Below are 24,102 nucleotides of genomic sequence, written 5' to 3'. Positions count from 1 at the left end.
AGGGAAGTCACATTGGATAGAAAAGCTTCTGCTAAATGGCAAACAGCTTGTGAGGACGATATGTCTTTCTGTGGAGTAAAAGCAGTCTTTTCAATCTTTAGCCAACTGTGCACAAACTGCTGGAGGATGTCATATCTACTAAATATTAAAGAGCTGCACAGATTTCTTTTTTTATTTTTAATCTTTTTAAAGAATAATTTGCTTTTGCTACCTGACCTTTAAAATCACTTTCATTGGTGTAACCCAATATCCATATCGATATAGTCGCATCAAATAATCATATTTTATTAATAAAAAGGTTAGCAAGGAGCACATTTAAATAAAACCGAAATCACACCATATATTTCCAATCTTGTACTCTCTGTGTGATTTTGCTTTTATGGTGTTTATAGGGATAGTCTAATTCAATAAAAATATCATATATTTCAATATATCAATCTAAAAATGTTCAATTATATATCTGATATATCTCATGTAACTATTTTAAAAGTATATATATATTAGGGGTTGAACAACTTAACAAAAAAAAAAAAAAAAAAAAATCTAGTTTGTGATTAAAGTTGTTGACTAGTCGTGGATTAATGAGACTCGAACACAGGTCATATGACACGGCACTGCTCACAAGGCTATTGCTCCCATAAGCTTATTTTTTATGTGCATTACAATGCTTTACAAAGCACATTAGTTTAAAATGGCGATTAAGATTGATTAAATTGTGCAGTCACCCGATCAATTTTGAGCGTCCAATCAAACATCTCTTGTGGGGCGCTCTCTGAGTATTTAACTGTCATTTTAGATGTTGGAAATGGAGGGTAAAAGAGGACTTGGCGACGTCAAGCTTAAAGGGAAAGTTCACCCCAAAATAAATATTCTGTCATCATTGACTCCCCCTCAAATGATTCCAAACCTGTATACGTTTCTTTCTTCTGCTGAACACAAACATATATAAGATATAAGTTATTTTGAAGAATGTTGGTAAACAAACAGTTGATGGTCCACTGACTTCCACAGTATTATGGAAGTCAATGGGTCCCATCAACTGTTTGGTTACCAACATTCTTCAAAATATCATCTTTTGTGTTCAGCAGAGTAGCCTAATGAAATTCATACAGGTTTGGAACAACTTGGGGGCGAGTAAATGATAGAATTTCATTTTTGGGTGAACTATCCCTTTAAAAGCATCATGGCAGCGCATTAAAGATGACTAGTCTCTGTGTAACCTCAAATATAGCCTATATTACGGATAGTGTAATACATTTTATTTTGACTTCTGGAATGTTTAACTATGTTTTTAGACTAAAAACAGTTCAATGAAGCAAGCATACTTGTAATATGAAATATGTCATGTGGTGATGTCATATGGCACGTCTCTGCTTTGGGAGTGAAATACAGAGGTCAAATGAAATAACAGCACATTCTCGGTGTCAACCACCCTCACCATTTTCGCGACCGAGATGACCCGCTCTCTCATTCAGCACCGCGGACAGCGCCTGCGTCTCACGCGAGACTCAGCAGGAAGTGGCCATCATTCGCTCTTTTCATAGCGCGCGCCCCTCCCATCCCCTTTCCTCTCGAGTCCCTCGCAATGACTGGCGAACGGAGGCACAGCACGGAACACGTATGCAGCAGCAGCAGCATCTTTGCGCTGGTCGAGTGAAGAGATTGCAGTGTCTGCTTCCGCACCCGAAGTGTGTCAGGATATTAAAAATTCACCAACAGTCGACCAGCCCTCTGAATGCCGAGCACTACGTCAACAAACTGATACCTTTCCACGCGGTAAATATCCCATCTTGCTTTTAATTCGCTTGTACGGTTAGGCGAGCGCTACCCGAGAGCAAAAATGTTGGATCCATCCTCCAGCGAAGAGGAATCGGACGGGATAGTGGAGGAAGAAAGCCGAGAGGTGATGGCTCCTCAGTCCGGATCCACTCGCATCTCCCCCAGCAGGACCGGCAGCGAGAGTTCCGATAGGCTCCAACCCACCAGCCGAGGCTCCAGCGCGCGACCCTCCAGCCCGAGCCCGTCGGCCGTCAGCGAGCCAGAAAAGGAGGACGTGGAGAAACTGCAGAGGGAAGAAGAGGAACGAAAGAAGAAGCTGCAACTCTATGTCTTTGTGATGCGATGCGTCGCCTATCCTTTCAACGCCAAGCAGCCTACCGACATGGCAAGGCGACAGCTGAAGGTAAGAGCACGAGGTGCCCGGGTCTCACCTTGAGAAAAACGTTAAGCCATTATCAGCAAACATTGCATTGAATGCCCTTGCATATATCAGGTGATATTACTCTTAAAGTGAGGGAACATTTGTAAAAAAAAATCACCATATCCTTCGTGGGACACCTATAAAATCACAGTCCTCTTTCTCAGCCTGTTTTTTTAAGCTCAGAAGGTCCTGCCGCGAGCCCCCAAACCCGAAGGAATTCGTGCACATTCGGTCAAATTCGGCCGCACGAGACGAGCTCTAATTATAGATATTCTTCAAGAGGCTGATGGACCAAAATAAAGCGGTGTCATTGCCGTAGTACGGTCATGTGACTCGTTCACATTGGAAGTCGGTGGTGTTGTGCGGTCTTGCGGTCATAGGATATTCGGTTCCATTTGCGCCATCTCTCGCGCCACTCAATTCATCTTCCAAGGTGACTTTTGGCGTAACAGATGCAAACGCCGAATCCTCTGTTCAGAAGGTCGAGCGTAACGAACGTGTTTGTCATGTCACCTGATTTATGTAAATAATTAATCGTTCCTTTTTATTAGTTATGTCACGTAATTATTTTATATTCACGTATATTTTTTTTCTCAAAAGCCTATTGATAAATAAAACATGTCAACAAATCTAAGGTTTGTTTAGAAATTATCCTGAGAGTTTTATTTGCAGACAATTGACTTAAGGCTGGAAGAAACAAAAGAAACCTGTTATAGATTTCAGTTACTACCATAAAATGTTTCCTTGTTCAGAGAGGTATCTTTCAAAGGTCCCAACCAATCTCCCTCAGTTATTGATCCAAGCTGATCCCTGACTATTTACAACATGCTCTGAAACCACAGTTAACAGCTAATACTGCTAATAGTAAGTGACAAAAAAAACCCCGGCAGTTCTTTTGTCCAGTCTTATACCTGCGGATTTGCTTCTATACACTTTTAAATAAATTATAAAAAAGCTAAATGATTTGAATGATTAAGCACTACAGTTCTAGAAAGACGAGTGTATGGATTTGACCTGACATTACGTTTCAAGTATTTGAAAATGTATTTTGGGGCATATAGGGGGCATATTTTATTTTCTGTAGATTTGTAGCTGTAGATTTGGTTATGCAATATGGCTTAGTCAGATGAGCACAATAGTCTCATTGAAAAGCTGCGGATGCATGAGTCCCATATTATTATTCAATGCCTCACGTGAGGTCGAAGAGGTCTTTATAGATGTAAACACTTTGATCAATAACATTGCATTGGAATACCTGCTGTTTGTCATTACACAAAGTCAAAGCTCTGATCTTCACAAAGCGTGCCGTTCAGTCGAGTGAGTCAGGGCTGGTGGTATTTGGGTCATTACAATGAATCTCAGAGTTTAGTCACTGTTGAGGTCCTTTAGGTTAAATAGAATCATTGCAGTCAATCACTTCAGTGACTCAGAATCATCCATGTGAATCCTCGGCATGAAGGACGCCTATCAAGAGCAGGGTCGAAAGAACGGTATCACTCTGTTTTTTGTTGACTGCATTTAAGACGGTACTAACATCATTGAGAGGAACATTATGGTGAATGGTAAATATCAGTACATAGATTCATGCACCATATTGCACTATTTAAGATTAACATTTCCCAATTGAATTCATGGTGTAAATTAGTCAAAAATGGGATTCAATGAGTTGCTAAATAAATGATGGCATGACGTTTACTTGTTTACTCGCTAACTATAAATCTGAACATAAACTCATTGCAAATGGGCCTATAGATAACAGATGGAAAATAAAATGACCTGCAATTGTACACATTAACTCTCATTTATTATACAAAATAAAATACTAAAGATAAGTTCACACAACCAAAAACACTTAGTTTTTTTTTTCTGGAGTGCCAGATGAAAAAGATAATTTAATGTTAAAAACAAGCAAAAATTGGATACTCACATTAGCATTTTGGGGTTAAGATTTCATCACTAAAATCATAATGAAATGTTTTTCTATCTCTTTAGGCTGCACTAATTTATTTGCAGAAAGCTTGACTAGTAGTTTTATGAGTGCTTATTCAGCTAATGTGATATCAGAGGAGCTCAGGGGATTGAAGGTAATGGCTGTAGCATATGTCTCATTAAGTAATCACAGTTTTTCTATCACGAAGAAAATCAAATCTCCTTCGTGCATTATTTCTTATGTGTATGGAGTAGCTTGATTTTCTTTCTCTGCTATTTGACTGCAAAAGCAGGGAAACGGTATATGTCCTTTATTAGGTTAAGCCTCACGTGTGGATTATGATGTTACCTAAAATGTCATGTTATGCCATAAAGACAATTTGGTCATGCAGGTGATTTTGTTGCTGGGAGAATGACACATCTTGTGCTTCTATTCATTATGAAATTAATTATGAGTCATTATGAAAGTCCTTAAAGGGATAGTTCACCCAAAAATAAAAATCTTTCATCACTTACACCCTCAGGTTGTTCCAATCCTGTATGTATTTCTTTCTTTTGCTGAATGCAAAAGAAGATGTTTTAAAGAAAATGGGTAAACAAACACTGACTTCCATAATATGGGAAAAAAATATGGAAGTCAATGGGGCCCATAAACTGTTTGGTTATTGACATTCTTCAAAATATCTTCTTTTGTGTTCAGCACAAGTAAGAAATTGATACAGGTTTGGAACAACTTGAGGGTGAGTAAATTATTTTTGGGTGAACAATTCCTTTAAGTGGATAGTTCACCCAAAAATGAAAATTTTGAAAATCCCATGATTTACTCACCATCAAGCCTCCCTCAAGAATGTATATATATGACATTCTTCTTTCAGACGAATACAATCAGAGTTATATAAAAAAATGTCCTGACTAATCCAAGCTTTATAATGGCAGTGAATGGGAGCCCAAAATTTGAAGCCCAAAAAAGTGCATCCATCCATTATAAAAGTAATCCACACAGCTCCGGGGGGTTAATAAAGGCCTTCTTAAGCGAAGCAATGCTTTTTTCTAATATGGAAAAATATCCATATTTAAAAATGTGTTCATTAAGCCCACGTCTAGCAATCTCAATGCTCCAAATAGCAATTAAATATCTAAAAGTATCTTTATTTGTACGTTTTCTGAGAGGAGTGCCTTTCCTTTCTTCCATGAAAACAATCTCACTCGCTCTGACTGACAGATCCGATGCATTCACACAAAGCGTGCAATCCCGATATACACATATACACACAATTACAGTATTTCAAAATATCTGTCTTGGCGAGTATTCACGCAAACATTATATGTTATGTCTTATGTGAATGTTTGGTGTTTGGTTTGGGGAAAGCATCTGATGTGTTACATTGTTTTAGATCCGTTCGGTACAGTAGATCTTAATATAGGCTGTCTGTTTCATTAATGTTAATCAAACAATTGTGGTATCATGGGGAAAAAAAGTTGAATATAGATTTATCCTTTAGATATTTGGTGTTGACTTGGTGTGTCAAATTTAGTGTTATTACCCGGGATTTTAAGGTATGGTTGCTTGGTGATTTTATTCTGGAACCTTCAGAAAACTTTAACTCGATTTTTCTCAAAATTGACTTTGCTGACTCTGTGGACTTCAAAGGTGTAGCTCAGTTATTTTTTTGTCTGATTCAAACAAATCATACATCATTTGAAAGTATTTTTATAGCTATTTTTTAAAATGAACTCATTGCTGTAGTTTGAATTAATCGCTTTTCTTTGCATGACACATTGACATTACAGGACAGAATGCCTCTTTTGGCATTATCCTGAACGCATTCCGTCACGGAATGGATGTGTGCGTAAACGTCACATCCTTTTGATTTTCCCTGCAAAAACGTCTCAAGTCCTTCACATAAAAATTAGTGTTCTTTCTTTCTTAGGAAGTTGTGGAAGTTTCGTTTCAAGCTGTTCACACATTGACAATAAAAAAAACAATCAATACAAATACAAAATACATGAAAAATACATCAAACTTCTCACAGCCCATTTAAAGGTTAACTAAAGCCATATCCATGGACATTATACTCTATTATAATATAATATTTTTTCCTTTAGTTATAAATCACATCATATGTTAGGGATATTATTATTACATTTGCTCAATTTTACATCCCTACTCTTGGGCCATACTCTTACATCTATACTGGCTAATAACAAAAGTTATTTGATTTTTGTTTATTCACAAAATACCCTTAGGCATCCTAGTACGCAGTGAGTGTTTACTGTGGAAAGCAATCAAATTCTGAATTAGATTGAAAATTTTTGCTTTTCTAAAAGGCTGCCTTCTTAGTTTGGATGAGTTTTTCATGTAAGTTTGGTGCATTTGAAAGGCTTATCGTGGTTCATGTCTCCAGCAAACTGCTCATTAGTCAGCTGTCCTCTGCTCAGCCAGTCCATTATAAAATTCAATAATGTTGAATGACAGCCTCATTGTTTCTATAGCATGTGAATCACATTTCATTCTCTTAGTTTTTAGTCCAGGAGGTCACTTTTACTGTGGGTTTTGCCTTAGACTAATTTGTATGCTGTCATCAGCGTCTCCTGCACTCTCCCTGTATCTGCTCTCATGAGCCTCTGGTCTGGGCCGGCAGCCCTTGCTTGAACCCCAGATGATACAGGCACACGATAGAGATCTCTCAGCAGTTTTGTTCACGGGCCTTGGGGGAGGATAGAATTTCAATTATCTGTATCCTTCCCGTGTTTGATTTCATCACTGATAGATGGTAGATGTCCCCCCATTTCAGCAGATAAGGTGGTCTCGTAACAAGGACACATCATAAGGATGCGGAGGCCCTTACAGACTCCAGACCCTCTAGCTTTTTGTTGCACCTATAAACTGAAACGTTAAGATTTTCATCAGATCAGTACAAACAGTGTACATCCCACTGAGATATCACTCCTCGCCAAATAATACTGGCGGTGACGGCTTTCAAGGGCTCATTGTCTTTTACTTAGCTGGCTAAGCATATCTGTGTGTCATTTCAGATGAATTTATCTGCAGATGAGTTGTCCTGTCCTACCCTTTTGTCCTTTAGCTTTATTTTGATCTGTCTCCAATTCTGTGTTTTACCTAATTACCTGATATTTTTGGTCAAATTACCTGTTCACGTAATAGGATCTGCTTTTAAATGATATTAAGGTTGGAGTATGTAGCTATTTCTATTATCAAATTTCAATAGGTCTATGCTAATTTCAACTGACATGTAAAGTAAAAATATTACATCGTATATTATGTTTTAAAAATGTCATATACAATATATCTGTAAATGAAATATAATAAATAATTAAATATATTATACAATATACAAAAAATATACAAGTTAGTTCAGGGGCCTGTTCTTCGTACCTCGCTTAATACATCTGAGATGATTTGACAGATCCCAGATCTTCTAATCGTGATAACTGATCTCTGGCTAATTTGGTTCAATTCAAACGAATTTGCCGATTGGATTAAAATATCTGGATTAAGTTGTCTGAGATTACTGTGCGTTCCTGTGTTCACTGAAGAGGGCAGATGCATCGACAATCGAAACCACGACCAGCGATGCAGCGATTGGCTGGCGGCAAGACAGCAACGTAATGACATCAAATAATTAAAAAAGACACCTGGCGAAAAATTAAAAAAAAAAAAATTCTGGACCTTATAAGGAAACAACATAAAAGTTATAATAGATAAATTAAATGTGCACAGTTTTTTTTAAACATGATTCCCAATTATTTATATTCACGATTTTATAGTATTTGTACACCATTTACATTTTATTTAAATGTTAATTAGCAATTCATTTAATTTTTAATTCAATTTGAAGCAGATTTGTTACGTGAAAGTATTAATTAAAGTTTCTTAAGGGTCAAAATTAAGAAGTTATCTGCATCTCCTGTGCCGCATCAAGCCACTCCCATAATATCCATCATCACTCAAATTAATGCACTGCTCAGATTAACTGTACAGCATGTGTGTAAGACTCCAATAAAATTATAAAGTAATTATTCCATCACAAATAAAGCCGAGCAGGTTTAAGCTTGCGGACCTGTTGCTATGACAGCAAGTCCAGGATGAGCTTCGAAGAACCAAACAATCCAAGATCATGCCAAATTGTCAACAATCAAATCCAGCTAACTGAGTTAGCGACGTACGAAGTACAGATCCCTGGGGTATGTTGCTGTCTTGCCGCCAGCCAATCGCTGCATTGCTGATCGTGGTTTCGAGTATTGATACATCTGCCCTCTTCAGGGAGCACAAGTTAATACAGATATTTGAATCCAATCTGCAAATTTGTTTGAAGAACCAAATTAGCCAGAGATCAGTTATCACGATTAGAAGATATGGGATCTGTCAAATCATCGCAGATGTATTAAGCGAGGTACGAAGAACGGACCCCATGTCCTTATATTTAATAGTTTTTCCAGCTACTCTAACAGTTACATAGTTACACCAGTAGATGATGACAAGTGATTGTTTTAAAGAGTTATTTGAATCATTTTCACTCAAATGATTTGTTCAAACACGTTGATGAAGAATGAGTGAGTGAGTCATTCAATTGGTCACTCAACCAATTCATTCAAAACACAGGAATTACGCACAATCATTTTTTTGTTGGCAGAGCAAAAATAAAGTATCTGCCAATGGAAGTTGTCTAAAATGGAAGTTTAAAATGGAATAGTATTCATATACTATGGTATATTATAGCACAAAGTGTAGAGGAAATGTCTTATTTCTTATGTATTTTGTAGAATTAAATAGTTTAATTAAATATTAAAATATTAAAATATTTGCAATATATTTTTGCAGTATTTAAATATTTGCATTCAATTTATAAATATGTCCATTTTAGATTTCATCAGCTGCTTTATTAGGTTCTTCCAACCCTGAATTGAGTCAGGATAAAGCGATTCACATCAGTCACATTTGCATTGTCATCCGTTGGCGTGTGCAATTGCATGTGATATCACATGTTGACAGGTTAAGCTTGACTATTGTTTGTGTTGCAGAGTCACACCTTTGTAAAGGCTGTTGACCTTGTGAAAAACGGCATAAAGGGACTGCAGTGTTATACTGTCACTCACAGCAAGGCCTTTTATCTATGTACAAGCCTTCAGTGGATTTGAAATCTAAAACCAATGGCCCTGTTAAGATGCGCAGTGGGTCTCCTGTTGCAGTGGAAGGACACAGTGTATGTGCATAAATGTGTTAAATGCATCACACACATTAGGTTATAAATGAATGGGGTAGATATATATCGAACTGCTGGTCTCAAATGAGATGCATCACCTAGAGTCGTCTAGTGTTCACACATTAAAATGAGGGTCTGTTTATTGTGTGCCCATCTAGGAGAAATAATGCCTGTCCCACATAAAAGGCTTTACAAACCAGTTAAATATCTGCATTGCTGAAGGGCTTACAAAAGGAGATAGTGAAAGATTTTTCCTTTTATTACAAGAGGCAAGCACAAGATAGATGGGTGAATGGGGAATGAACTCAATCAAACCCTGTGTTTCAGAGTATTTAGCACAATCAAACCCAATGAGAATAACCCCACAGGCCTTCTCTATGGTCTGAGAGCCCCACTGGGTTGGCCTGCTGGCCACATGATTTTATTCTTGTTCAGACAGGAAGGCAAATCAGAGCAGCTTTGTGTGATGGATGAAGTTACCATGCTTGTATCGAGTTGCCAGGCTCACAAATTCAGTTTCATTCTCCACTGATTTCCAATTGAGGTCTTTTACGGAGCGACACTACCAGCATGTTGTGTGCGTGTGTATGAATGAAACCTCTGCCGCAGTCCCACATGCACATGTTGAAAGACGGGTCAGTTTTCAAGGCAAAAGGAGAGCTTCTGGTCAGTGTGAAAATGAAACAAGAGGAGAGGACAAGACTGGATAAAAGAGACAGCTATAAAAAATGTCAGATGGAAATTTAACAAGACCAAATATTAATGAAACGAATTACTTGATCCGTGTCCATTTGAAGTTTTTTGTATTTAAGAAAATCTCTTGCAGTTTACTGACTAAAGCATGAGATGAAGTAACCAACGTTCATAAATCACATTTTTAGAGCAGTGAAAAATGAATAATATGAGGGGAGAAACATACAAATCCCTCAAGGAAAATAACCAATCCTTTTTGTTCTTGTCTGTGATGGGCTTTGAAATGAAAAACAAGATGTGAAACTGAATTTGCATTAAGAAGCCCAAATACATATTACTATAAATCCTAGTTCAAGTGATGCTTTGTTTTCTAGCAAAACAAAAATCCCAGGCAAATGTTGCACAGATGAAACACAGTCAGTAACATTCAGTAATACAGTGTGGGTTGTGATTTTTTTTGTTGAGGGATTTCATTTAAAACAGGTCAGTGAGAATGGGAGCGATTAATGGATCCACATTATATTTGCTATTTTTGTTTCTGTGTATGTCAAATCACTGACAAATGACTTTCACAGAACAGTTATGTAAGCAAATTCTGTTTTTTCCCCCCCACAATGCATGATCCAAGGCTTTTGCTGTTAAAGATGGCCAATAGTTGGCTGTATGAACAGACACGCCCCCATCTTTCCAAAACCCCGCCTTCAAAGATTCATTAGAGAGGGAGCAGGACAGCAGCAGCACATCTCAGTGTTGTCTAAAACAACAGGAGGAAAATAGCAGTCTCGCATGACAAACTAACAACTGACAACGGCTTATGAAAGTAAATATGGCATTTCATGAGAATGATCTGCTTCAACTATCACACTGTCAGATTCCTGCTTCTTATATATGGGCTGCCCGATCAATCACTCAAAATGATTGACAGGCAGAAAGCACCTCAGTATCTCCAGACTGGCTCAGAAAAGAATTTGACCTCAGCCAATAGGCTTTTCTTTTTTTATTCACAGATGTGATCATTTTGTCCATAAATGCTTTGCTTCCCTACACTGTAAAAAAAAAAAATCAGGTCTCCAATTGAAAATGTTCTAGTGACCGATCACATCAAATTTTTTTAGTTGGCCAAATTGAATTTCTGTGAATTAAATTGCCTCAATTCACAGAAATTCAATTTGGCCAACTGAAAAATTGAGATGTGATCGGTCACTAGAAAATTCGATTTCAATTGGAGACCTGATTTTTTTTTTTACAGTGTATTGTGGCATGAGCTACGTGGCATGAGTGAAATAGCCTTGAAAAAATGTAGGGTGGGACTTGATTTTGTCCATCGGGATTTGATTGGATGGTTGGATGGTTGTTGTTGGATGCATGTCCCGGCCTCACGCCTGTAAAAAACATCATCAGAGAAGAGAAGAGATGTCGCTGCAAGAGGGAGGGGAAGTTATTTTGATTAAATATTATGAGGACACATGAATTAAAAAAAATGTGCATGGATAAATCATTCATAATAAATACTGCAATATTCCATATTCCAATTTTGACTTCATGGTGAATGAAACTGGACCATTGATGTTTGCTGGTTGTTTACAGAGAATCTGAAGGAAAAAAAACTATTTAAAACAGTAAGGAAATCATAGATATGAATGTTTAATTATAATGCTTCATAATACAGAAAGGGGAATATTAAGGGTGGAGGAGAGACATAAGGGTCTGTAGTGAAGGGAACAGGTTGAGGACACAACAATGACAGCGACACTAATAGAAAGAGAGTGGAGGTCAGACAGGAGATTAAAAGAGCCTGAGAGACGGCAGCGGTTCGGGCAGCTGGATGGAGCAGGAGTTAGTTAGGAGAGGTTCCCGTGGAGATAAGAGGATGTTTGATTGAAAGGCCAGAGCTGGATCGTCTCAGATGAGATTTGGAGATTCTGAAATTACCTTATTAATATAACAGGGTGAGGGGGGATGAAATTTACCGGTTCATTAAGCACACTGAGAGAAAAGGACAGGTGAGGAGAGGAAGAGAACGTGAGAGACTGGCAGATTCATTTTGTCAGAAGTAATAAACATCCAGCTGGAACGTCCTTAAACCTCCTTTGAGTGTGAATTATTAAATAGTGAAATAAATGGTGGCTATTTTAGTGCTGCTTTAATTAACTTATGACCCAGAGAGTAAATTTAGCCTGGCACTCTTGAAATTATAAATGTAGATTTATGAATGATATTGATTCATCAATACATAGATAAATGGACACACGTGCACATTCAAATACATAATTTCGTATAATTGTAATAATATACATGCATATGTGTAGCATGACATTTTAATGACTTGTTACTGTTAAAAGGATAGTTCACATTTACTCACCCTCAAGTTATTCCAAACCTGTATGAGTTTCTTTGTTCTGCTGAACACAAAAGAAGATATTTTGAAGAATGTCCGTAACCAAGCAGATAGAGCAACCATTGACTACCAGCAAATGATGACAGAATTTTCATTTTTGGGTGAACTATCCCTTTAAAAGGGAACTATCCATATTCATTAATCAAACCTCATTCTGAAGGCTTTTTGAACAGTGTATTTACATTTCTTCAGAGCCAGAGCAGTTGGTGCTTGAAAGTGTTTGCTTTTGCTGAAAAAGTGTTTTTCGGTTGTTGTTCATATTGTTAGGTACTTGTGGAAGCCTGTATTTGTACCAGTTTGTACATGTGTGATTTTTCGTGGCTATTTAAACAAGTGTTGCTTAGAGCAAAGTCTGAGAAAGACGGTGAGATGAGGGACATCTGCTCAAGCTATTTGAGCACTTTTCTGTAACGATTAAAGCCATAATATGTCATTTTTTGCCTCTAGAGGTTGTTTATATGTAGCTTGATGGCGCCTTGATTTCGCAGAGCTTTTAATATAACGCAGAGGACCGCTTCTGCTTTTTCCGGTCATGTGTATGTGGGGTAAAGCAACACTGTTACCAAGTATTTATCACATTAGATACATTTGAGTGTGTCGAAAGTTGTTATAATTCTACTCTGTGCGTTTGCTCTGCGGCTACTATGAGACACTAGCTAGATCAATATTAGGCATGGTAAAACATGGCACTCGCTGTAAATCAAGAAAACGAGATTTAAACAATAAGACTAACTGTGTTGAGCTAAATAACAATGATTAGTTTTCTGTCGATGAATGTTTCCAAACAGTTGCTCACCTGTAAAACACATAATATATTAAAGCGTCTTTGGTGTTTCCATGGTTTCTACGAAATAAAACAGAAATCGAGGGTAACGCTGGTATAATGTCATTGATAGGCGACGCACGGACACGGTCTGTGTCCTGGTTAAAATGGCTTATTTCTCTGGATTTAAACATTCTTGGAAACACTTGGGATAATGTAAGTACACAAGTCAACAAAATATATAAAATTGTTCTAGTGGTTTTTAGTGTATTTTAATCTAAATATCTTACATATTGTGCCTTTAAGAACAGAATAAGAGACCCAATGATACCATAAACTGTATTTACATAACAAAGATGGGAAAGAATTCAGGACGGGATGTTTTTGGCTTTCACATGTGAGTTTGTCTTTATTTTGGGTAATGAAGATGATACCTAATTTGATTTTTTTAATTTTTTTATATATATATATATATATTCATTATGTGGTTGTTTTATATGCTAGAGAAGATCATATTTAAGACCATATTTCAAGCACTATAAATAACTTACTTCTGCCCTAATAAAGCTCCTAATGAGACTTCTAATATTCATGGAAATAAAGTGTCCTGCCTATGATGATAAATTAGAGGGAAAACTTATGTGTAATTTATGTTGCTATTCATCATTAATTGGCTTCTCATATTTGTGCTCTTTGAAGATAGATGGCTCAATTAAGAATTAGAGAAATAATAACAACCCTCTCTAGTGCAGAAGCAAACCAAAAACTAAACTTTGATTTGGCGCAGAAAGGAATATATTGCATTTTTATGGTTTTTATCTGCTTTGATGCCCAACCAAAAGTCCACATTTTTACCCAGAGCTGAAAAACAGAGCATTACAAAATAACAAGGCAACTAAAAGTGTTTGTAGATTTTGGACACTGACACGGGAGAGTTAATTAGTCAAGTGGGAACAGTTATTGGCCGTCTGTTGCTAATAATCTCAAAACAGTCTGGCCAATATATAGGTCCATAGTTTAGATAAATGTGCAGTTTTTTTCGCCTAGAGGCATTGAGAGTAGGATGAAAGGAAGTAGTATTAGCCAGAGTGGAGGAGGAAGATTGTGTCACAACAATATAGTGTGATGAACAGCAGTAGCTACTAGTTGTTGTGGCACTACAGCCGTGTCTCTCTAGGAGATCTGCCGGAACCCTTATTCTAAAGCATGTGAAATATTTTCCTCATGCCATTGCTGCCACACACCCACTCTCCCCCTTGTAAACCAGAACACACTCTCTCTCTCTCTCTCTCTCTCCTCCCTCCTTCCCAGCTTTTTCCATATCCTATAATCCATTAAGCAGCACTAGCACTCCTTTCCTTTCACTCTCTGTCTCTCCCTCTTCCTCTATTTCCTGGCAGGCCGACATGACCTTCTGTTTTTCTCAAGGTCTCTATTACGACATTGAGCACGTGAAGAGAGCATCTATTAGATTTTAGCATGAAAGCTCCCTCTAACCCCCTCTTATCCCATGATTTTTTTTAAGGCGGCAGCAGAAGTATTCTTGGCCCATTTAGTTCCAAGAAAAAAACTAAAACATAATTGAATGCATAATTACTGTATAAGAGCATAGTTTTTGTTTTGCATGCAAAGATGACCTGGGTTCATACCCCGACATTTTTTTCCCAGCCTGGTGTTATTCTTACATCAGGTGTAACATCTGCACATGCATTTTTGTATGTTTGTAAATTCTTTTACGTTTAAAAAAAACCTCTTAAAAAAGTGCACAGAGCTGCTTGTTTTATTTGTTTGTTGATTTTTCAAATATAAAACTTGTTGAAATGTTTTCAGTGTGTGCATCAGTTCTTTTTTGAACACTTTCATTTGAACAAAACCGTGATAATATTTACAATTGTGATATGAAATTTTCATACCGTCCCATCCCTATCAAGCACCTAGGCATGCAGACGCTTCTACAAACATTTGTGAAAGAATGGGTCGCTCTCAGGAGCTCAGTGAATTCAAGCGTGATAGGTTGCCACCTGTGCATTTGTGAAATTTCCTCACTACTAAATATTCCACGGTCAACTGTTAGTGGTATTATAACAAAGTGGAAGCAATTGGAAACAGCAGAAACTCAGCCACAAAGTGGTAGGCCACGTAAAATCACAGAGTGGGGTCAGCACATGCTGAGGCGCACAGTGCACAGAAGTCGCCAACTTTCTGCAGAGCCAATAGCTACAGACCTCCAAACTTTGTGTGGCAGATTAGCTCAAGAACAGTGCGTAGAGCTTCATGTAATGGGTTTCCATGGCCGAGCAGCTGCATCCAAGCCTTACATCACCAAGTGCAATGCAACGCGTCGGATGCAGTGGTGTAAAGCACGCCGCCACTGGACTCTAGAGCAGTGGAGACGTGTTCTCTGGAGTGACGAATCACTCTTCTCTCTCTGACAATCTGATGGACGAGTCTGGGTTTGGTGGTTGCCAGGAGAACGGTTTGAGTGTGGCAAGTGTAAAGTTTGGTGGAGGGAAGATTATGGTGTGGGGTTGTTTGTCAGGGGTTGGGCATGGCCCCTTAGTTCCAGTGAAAGGAACTCTTAATGCTCCAGCATACCAAGACATTTTGGACAATTTTATGCTCCCGACTTTGTGGGAACAGTTTGGGAATGGCCCCTTCCTGTTCCAACATGACTGCGCACCAGTGCACAAAGCAAGGTCCATAAAGACATGGATGAGTGAGAGTCCTGACCTCAACCTGATAGAACACCTTTGGGATGAATTAGAGCGGAGACTGCAAACCAGGCCTTTTCGTCCAACATCAGTGCCTGACCTCACAAATCTAGAAGAATGGTCAAAAATTCCCATAAACACACTCCTAAACCCTGTGGAAAGCAAGAAGAGTTGAAGCTGTTATAGCTGCAAAGGGTGGGTCAACTCCATATTAAACCCTACAGATTAAGAATGGGATGTCATTAAAGCTCATGTGTATGTAAAGGCAGGCGTCCTAAAACTTTTGGTAATATAGTGTATATATTTCATTGACTATTCAAACATATGAAAATGTGTGTTCGACAACTGCACGTTACATACAAATACTTACAATTACTAATGTTTTAAAAATATATATATTTTACATCATTTTAAATTGTTACATTCAAAATCTACTTGTCTGAAGAGGCACATGTCATTTTTGTCATAGTCTGGCTGCATCTTTTCTGTCAGAGTAGCGTTAATTCTTCACGGGAGGAAGCCATCTTACAGAGGCAGTGTGTCACATGGCACAAGTTCTTATTTTTAGCTGGATTAGTGGAGTTTCAGGCAAGTGCTTTCACCCACACACACGTTAGCGCTCTCTGAGACAGACACACACACGCCCATTAACTCTAATACTGAGCACACTGTAGCCTTTTTTCTGTCACACACACTGTCTCATACTTAGATACCTCTCAGCTCACACAGAAGCACCAAAAACCTTCTAAAGGCACTCTCTCTGTCTTTCCATCACATAAGACTTTTTGCTTTTCCCATCATTTCCCCCACTTTACTCCCTTACTCACTCTGAACATGTCTTTTTCTTCACTCGCGCACTTCTGTCAAATAAAAGGCTGGCTGTGGGCTCTGTCTTTTAGAAGTGTGATTAAAATGCTACCGTTTCACAATCCTCTGAAGCACTTTACTTTATGTTCCGCCGATAGATACTTCATCAGCACCCAAATTCTACATCGCATAGTCTTATTGTGCTGTCAATACGCCGATAGAATGTCAGTGAGACAATGCGCACACACATACAGTAGAGACGAATACACGCATACCAGTCAAGGTCCAGGGATTGAATTGAATTGAACATATTTAAGAAGGCATTTTGGTGTGTGGTAAAGTTTTGTGAAAGCAAATGTAAAGTAATCCGTTTGCATTGCCTTTAACGCTACTGCTCTGAGACGAGCTTCTCTTGCTTGAGGCTTTATGCTTCTTATAAAATTCTGTATATGCTTGGGGTTGTTACAAAGGAATATTTTACAACAGTGTGTGCAAGGCAGCAAAAGAGCTGTTGTACTGAATGTCAGCACAGCTGTTACTGAGAGTATTTTTTGCTTTTGTACAACAGTTCTATAAACATATTTTTTTCTGTATTTTTATCTTTTTTAGAAAGACTTTCTAACAGTAATGCAACATTATACAAAATATTATGTAAAGGTAATATTCTAAAACATTAAAATATTTACATGAACACATTGTACAGCCTTGTTTAATTTTAATTTTAATTTTTTAGATATGATCCTTAAAGGGATAGTTCACCCAAAAACGAAATGTTTATGCTTATCTGCTTACCCCCAGGGCATCCAAGATGTAGGTGTCTTTGTTTCTTCAGTAGAACACAAATTAAGATTTTTAACTCCAACCGTTGCAGTGTGATAGTCGTATAATGGGGATATTTTAGAGTATGAGAGCTATGAGAGTAAAAACACATAGACATCCATATTAAACCATGCGGCTCGTGGCAACACATTGATGTCTTAAGACACGAAATGATCGGTTTCGAAACCGAACAGTATTTATGCAATTTTTTTACCTCTTATCAGACGAATGTCATCTAGTATTCCCAGCGCCATAACTTCCGGCGAATAAGGTCAAAATACTGGTGCGATCAAAGATATATATACGTAGATGCCTCATTCGACCGATCCGCGCAGGCACTAATGAGGAATCTATGATCGCGCCGGTAGTTTGCATGTATTTTGACTTTATTCGCCGGAAGTGATGGCGCGGGGACGGCTGATGCAGAGCCATAGAAAAAAATTAAATACATTTTTAAATATGGATATTTTTCTTACACAAACGCATCGATTCGCTTCAGAAGGCCTTTATTAACACCCCAGAGCCGTGTGGAGCACGTTATTTGACGGACAGATGCATTTTTTATGGACTTCAAAAACAGAGCAACTATTACTGCTATTATAATGCTTGGATTAGCCAGAACATTTTTAATATAACTCAGATTTTATCCGTCTGAAAGAAGACTGTTATATACACCTCGGATGACTTGAGGGTGAGTAAACCATGGGCTAATTTTCATTTTTGGGTGAACTATCCCTTTAAGGTATTGCTGAACATCTGTCTTCCAAATTTAAAAACAATGGTTAATTTATTCTCCATATTTACATTTATGTATACTAAATTCAGATGATAGCAGTACACTCTAAAAAAAAAAAAAAGGTTCTATATGGCACCAAAAATGGTTCTTGACTCGTAATGATAGGGGAACCTTTTTTAGTGCTATATAGCACCAATTTTGGTGCTTCAGTGGTTCTTCAGCGGTTCTTCAGAGGTGCTATATAGCACCTTAGTCAAAGAACCGGTGAAGAACCTCTGAAGAACCGCTGAAGAACCTCTGAAGAACCGCTGAAGAACCACTGAAGAACCACTGAAGCACCAAAATTGGTGCTATATAGCACTAAAAAAGGTTCCCCTATGATTACGAGCCAAGAACCATTTTTGGTGCCATATAGAACCTTTTTTTTTTTTGTGTAGCAAATTTTGAGTTTTGAGTGTAGCAAATGATAACAGTAATATTCCTTATGATAAGACGTTATTGAACAGATTTAGTGGTGGGTATTTTTTCAGTGATTCTTCTTGCACTTTACATGGATACGCCAGTAGGAGGCGACACGAGTCCTTTATTCAGTCTTTTAACTGATTCGTTCAACACGCTATTTCATTCAAGAACAAAACCAGTTTAAGGGTTATTTCACCCAAAAATGTTTTTGTCATTGGTAGCAATTGCTACCGTCAACTGTCTGGTTACCAACGTTCTCGTCTTTTGTGTTCAACAGAAGAAAGAAACTCACACAGGTTTGGAACTTGAAGTGATTAAATGATGACAAAATATTTGTTTTTGTGAACTATCCCTTTGAGTCCTTCAATCCTTTACTCAACTGATTCATTCAAAGCGCTGATTCATTAAGAAACAAATGTCATTATGAATGAGTCATTGAAACATTTGCTCAACTGATTCAAAACATTGATTCATTCAGGAACAAAACACGGAAATATGTTCGTTGTCAGAGTAACTGGAAATTTCGTGTCTAGAATGTAAGCTATGTTAACTTTAAACGTTTGTTGAACTTACGTTATATAAACGCAGTGAAGCGTCCTATTTTTCTGAATACCTGCTGATTGGATTTTTCTTCCTTGTCTTCATTCTCTTATTTTAATAATGCTGTCTTGACTCAAATAATTTTAAGTAGAGTTGATGTGAAGTTCAGTTATGCTGAAGGACACACATTCAAATGAAATGTAAAACGGAGGTATTAACATGCCATTCAAACAGCACGTATGAGGTGCCAAAAGCTGGTTTGCGCGGTTACTTCATTTCTGATGTAATGTGCTACTGGGGATTGCACAGTAGCAGGCCTGTCTCTGCCTTGTGGCTCAGAGACACCAAAACTAACCAGCTGCTATCTTCAGCACTGGCCTTGTGGGTTCATAGTCCCTTTGCGCTCCGAGCATCATGCTAAACATAGAAAATGCCATGGAGGGACGCAGGGAGGGGAGAGGAGGAGAAGAGTTGCAGGCTCCAGGACAATGCAGAACACTCTGTCCCCCTTTGGCAGATCAGTATCCCTGAGTTCTGATGAAGTTGTGGAATGATTCGTTAGGGCAGTTTTACTGTGCTGATGTTGCTTTGACGAATAAACTGGGTTCATATTATTTGAAGCTATTTGTGTGTTTGTATTACTGCAGTGCTGCTTGTTTTGTTTATTTATTCAAGGATATTGTTTCTCTAGTAGTGTGGGTTTTGTGTGTAGATCACTATGCTTATTGTCCTGATTGTTTATTACATCCACTGTAATGCAAGCATTAAGAAAGTACATGACTCCTTTGATATTTTAATGTGTAGATAATATATTGTATGGCACACCATACAAATGGCATAATCAGTATGACAAAATGTGTTTGTGTGTATTAAATATGCAGCATCACATTATTTGTTTCTTAACTGCACTCTCATTCATTCAGTATTTCATCTTATATAATAGATGTGATTGTATAGTACAAAGCATGTAATCAATTTGAAATATTATTTCTATTTAATATTATATGAAAGTGATATTTCAGATATTTTGGCCTATTAATTATTCCTGTTACATATAGTGTGTTTGCATTGGGATAACGCCTTATAAATAACATAAATGACTCTTTATTAAGCAGGATTTATTCATCAAAGAGCTCTGGAAAAAATGTATCACGGTTTCCACTAAAAATGTAAGCAGCTCAACTGTTTTCAATGTAGATATAATAATAAGAAATGTTTCTTGAGTGCTGAATCAGCGTATTAAAACGATTTCTGAAGGATCATGTGACACTGAGGACTGGAGTAATGATACTGAAAATTCAGATTTGTCATTGCAAGAATACATTTTATTTAAAAATATATTAAAATAAAAATAAAAACTGTTATTTAAAATTGTAATAATATTTCATAATATTACTGATTTTACTGTATATTTTTGATCAAATAAATGTAGCCATGGTGAGCATAAAAACAACTTTCAAAATATAAAAAAAATCGTATCAACTTTTTTAAATTTAGTTTTTTATTTATTTTTGGCATGTAGTGCACACTAGCTCAGCATTAATATAATTTATGATGTCTTTGTCTCAGAAAAACTTTTAAAGCTGGTGGGAAGATCCATTTAAGTAGCACATAATGTACTTACAAATGATTTTGATGAGAGTGTTATATTGAATTTGGGCGTTACGTGTTCCATTTCATTTAGTTGTCTGGGTCTAAATTTGACAAACACCTTAATTTGCTCTTGCCTATTCAGTAAAGTAACATTTTTTGTGTGTGCTAGGCTTGTATATAGGAAATTGAAACCCTAAATCCAAAAACAAATTTACATTGAGATTTACTTGAAATTAAATTAGGTTTAAATGAACTTTTTTTTTTTTTATGATAATAATTAAGATGCACATTTAAGATTGAATGCAAACATGATACTTCCCCATCTGTGGAGTAACATTGAAATAGCTCGTCCACATTTCCTATCTCTCTCTCTCTCTCTCTCTCTCTCTCTCTCTCTCTCTCTCTCTCTCTCTCTCTCTCTCTCTCTCTCTCTCTCTCTCTCTCTCTCTCTCTCTCTCTCTCTCTCTCTCTCTCTTTCTCTCTCTCTCTCTCTCTCTCTCTCTCTCATGCATCATCTCTGGCCCACAGCAAAAGCTGCTGCACTCATGCAATTATCATAATTACTAACGACTCTGCAGTCTGCTGCTGAGTGTGCACACGCACACACTGAATGAGTGCCTCATTTTCTTCATTCACACAAAAGAAAATTAACACTTTTGTTTTTCCCAAGAATGAAATGTAAATGAATCTATAAATAAGATATGGCTGCTGAAATTATAATGTTATAGCAGGAGAATGGATTCATCAGGTGAGGTTGAAGTAAAAAGCACTGTTGATAGTATTTCCAAAGAAAGAGTGTCTCGAGTCTGATTAGGGGAAGCTGGAAAAGACAATTCAGCAATGTTCAAGCCCCTTTGTATTTTTGGCTTAAGTGATTCTGTCGGATTGCTCATTGGAGAAATCACTTTATAGTGCAGTTTTCCATTTTTCTGCTCAATTGCAGGAACATTCTGTTTTCTGATAAAAATTTATTTTATAAATTTTTATTTTAAGAGATCCAGGTTCGCGGTGCTTGTTTGTAGGGCAGCATTACCAAATGAACTTGTATTCTCCGCCGGTAGTGACGTATGGAGTTTGAAATATGTGTTTGACTGAGTGTGTACGAATGAATCAGGCTGTTACAGGGTAATCATGATAAGAGGGAATCGATGGGAATTCTACTTGGGAGGATGGGTGAAGGTACCACTAAAGTACTGATGGATATTGGTCACTCTGCAACTAGGGGCTCAATAAAGAGAAATATAGGGGTGCTTTGTACAGACTAATGTAATTATTTAAAAAAGAGGTGATAATCTGTTGTTGTTACACCTTAAGCACAAAACCACATAAAACACAATTGTAGTATTTTTTTATATTTTCAGTTTACATTTAGTTTTAGTTTAAAGGCACAGTATGTACGTTTAAGTAAGCTAGATCGATATTAGAATATCATATTAAATAAAAGTTGGATGTGTTGCTAATTGGCATGCAGTTAATTTTAAAATATTGTAGTGTGGAGAAACTGCTTTATTACTGATACTACAAATAAAGCTCTTTCTGATTTTGCTATGCTATACAAAATAGTATTGTCTCTGAGGCATAGTACAAATGTTGCTCACGGTAAATAATAAAAACGACACCAGTTCAATTCAAACAATAAGACTAACCATGTTGAACTAAACAATGATTATTTTCTATGCATTTAAACTTTGTTGGAAAAATTTGGGATAAGTACATGAGTCAACATAAATATATAACATTGTTCTAGTGGTTTTTAGATATTTGAATCTAAAAATCTTACATATTGTGCCTTTACGTTTTAGTAATTTTGTTATGAGCTTTTGCCGTTTTTATTCGTTTTATTTAAATATTTCTATATTACTTTAATTTTTATTTCAGATTTACGTTTAGTAGTACGGAGGCACTAAAGGGACATATTAAGCGACGGGAGGAAAACATTTTAATGCTTTTGCGTTCTCTTGCATTATTGACATAATTTTTCGACCCGTCTCCATTACCATGGGCTCCAAATTGTAGTACTTGAATATAAAATGATATATTTCAGTTAGTTGCCAAGGCAGCATTTCTAATTTGCATTCATATTTATTTACTTTAGCGTTAATATATATTTGCATTAATATTTATTTTATGTAATATTTATATTCAGTTTTATTTCAATTAACGAAAATGATTTTTAATAGTTTGTTTTAGTTAACAACACTGTATGTTTTCATTCAGATTAGTTTAAAGGGATACTTCAGCACTGGGAAGATGAATGTGCATTTAAACTGGGTCAATTATGTAGTAGAAATGTGAAATTATTTTTTAATTTGGTGCCTTCTAGACTGTCATTCACAATGTGTGTCCTAGGGATGAAACGATTACCGGTTTCACTATAAACCACGATAAAATTTAGTGACGGTTAGTAATATCGTATAAAATGTTATTATCATTAAAACCGCGTGTGATTATCACGGTTGTGAAAACTCGCGGTAAATCTTGTCCAGTCAGCGTCAGTCTGGCGCAGCGACACCGCTGTTTTCTGAATGAGGAGAAATGGCCGAAGGCAGTGACAGCACTCGGGGGATTGTTCTGCCTTCTAAAAGGACCAAATCTGAGGCGTGGTCATATTTTGGCTTTTACAAAAGTCCTGAGGGAAACTTAATCTAAGATGGTCACCCTGTCTGCAAACATGCCAGAAGAAAGTCGCTGTAATAGGGAAAACACTTCAAAACTACGAACGCAAGGCAAGTGGACTTTGACCTCAATACCAAACCTACGTCTGGGAAATAATAACGTGAAGCGAACGAACAAATTCAGACAAGACTAGGGTGACATTTAAGGGATAATAATCAGGGTTTGACATTAACAACCGCCATTTGCGGGTGTAACGTTATTTCGGCTGCACACTAGCCACTCTGGCTGTTGAACTTATACTAGTCTTCTCAAAAGCCATCTGTTATAATCGCGTTGCGCATTATAAGCACTTACACGTGCTTCTATTGAGTTTATGAATGCAATATCTCATAATCAGAGGCGTTCAGATTAGCGGAGTTTTGTTCCAAGCGCGCGCCGCGCTCACTCGCTGAAATCTGCACTCAGATCAGAGATAAACGTGTGCTGTACGCAGGAGATTCATTCATCATACAGTGGTTGACTGTTTTTGTTCTATTTCAGCAGCGAAAATGGTTTAAAAAAAAACACAGCAGAACCACAGCGCATCTGTTATGACTGGCATAACGCAGGC

At 37.3% G+C, this 24,102-nt stretch overlaps 1 protein-coding gene across 1 annotated transcript in view; it reads left to right on the top strand.

Moving 5' to 3' along the window:
- The first annotated feature begins 1,594 nt into the window (after positions 1-1,594).
- cadpsb (Ca2+-dependent activator protein for secretion b) overlaps positions 1,595-24,102 on the top strand; it is a 99,326-nt gene continuing 76,818 nt past the window's right edge. The window contains exon 1 of the mRNA XM_079840185.1: positions 1,595-2,182. Within this exon, the coding sequence (XP_079696311.1) occupies positions 1,841-2,182 (342 nt within the window). The 5' untranslated portion in view covers positions 1,595-1,840. The remainder of the gene's footprint in view (positions 2,183-24,102) is intronic.

This window comes from Gobio gobio, assembly GCF_949357685.1.
Source record: "Gobio gobio genome assembly, chromosome: 17".
In the NCBI taxonomy this organism is placed as follows: Eukaryota; Metazoa; Chordata; class Actinopteri; order Cypriniformes; family Gobionidae; genus Gobio; species Gobio gobio.
This window is presented reverse-complemented; position numbering and strand designations above follow the sequence as displayed.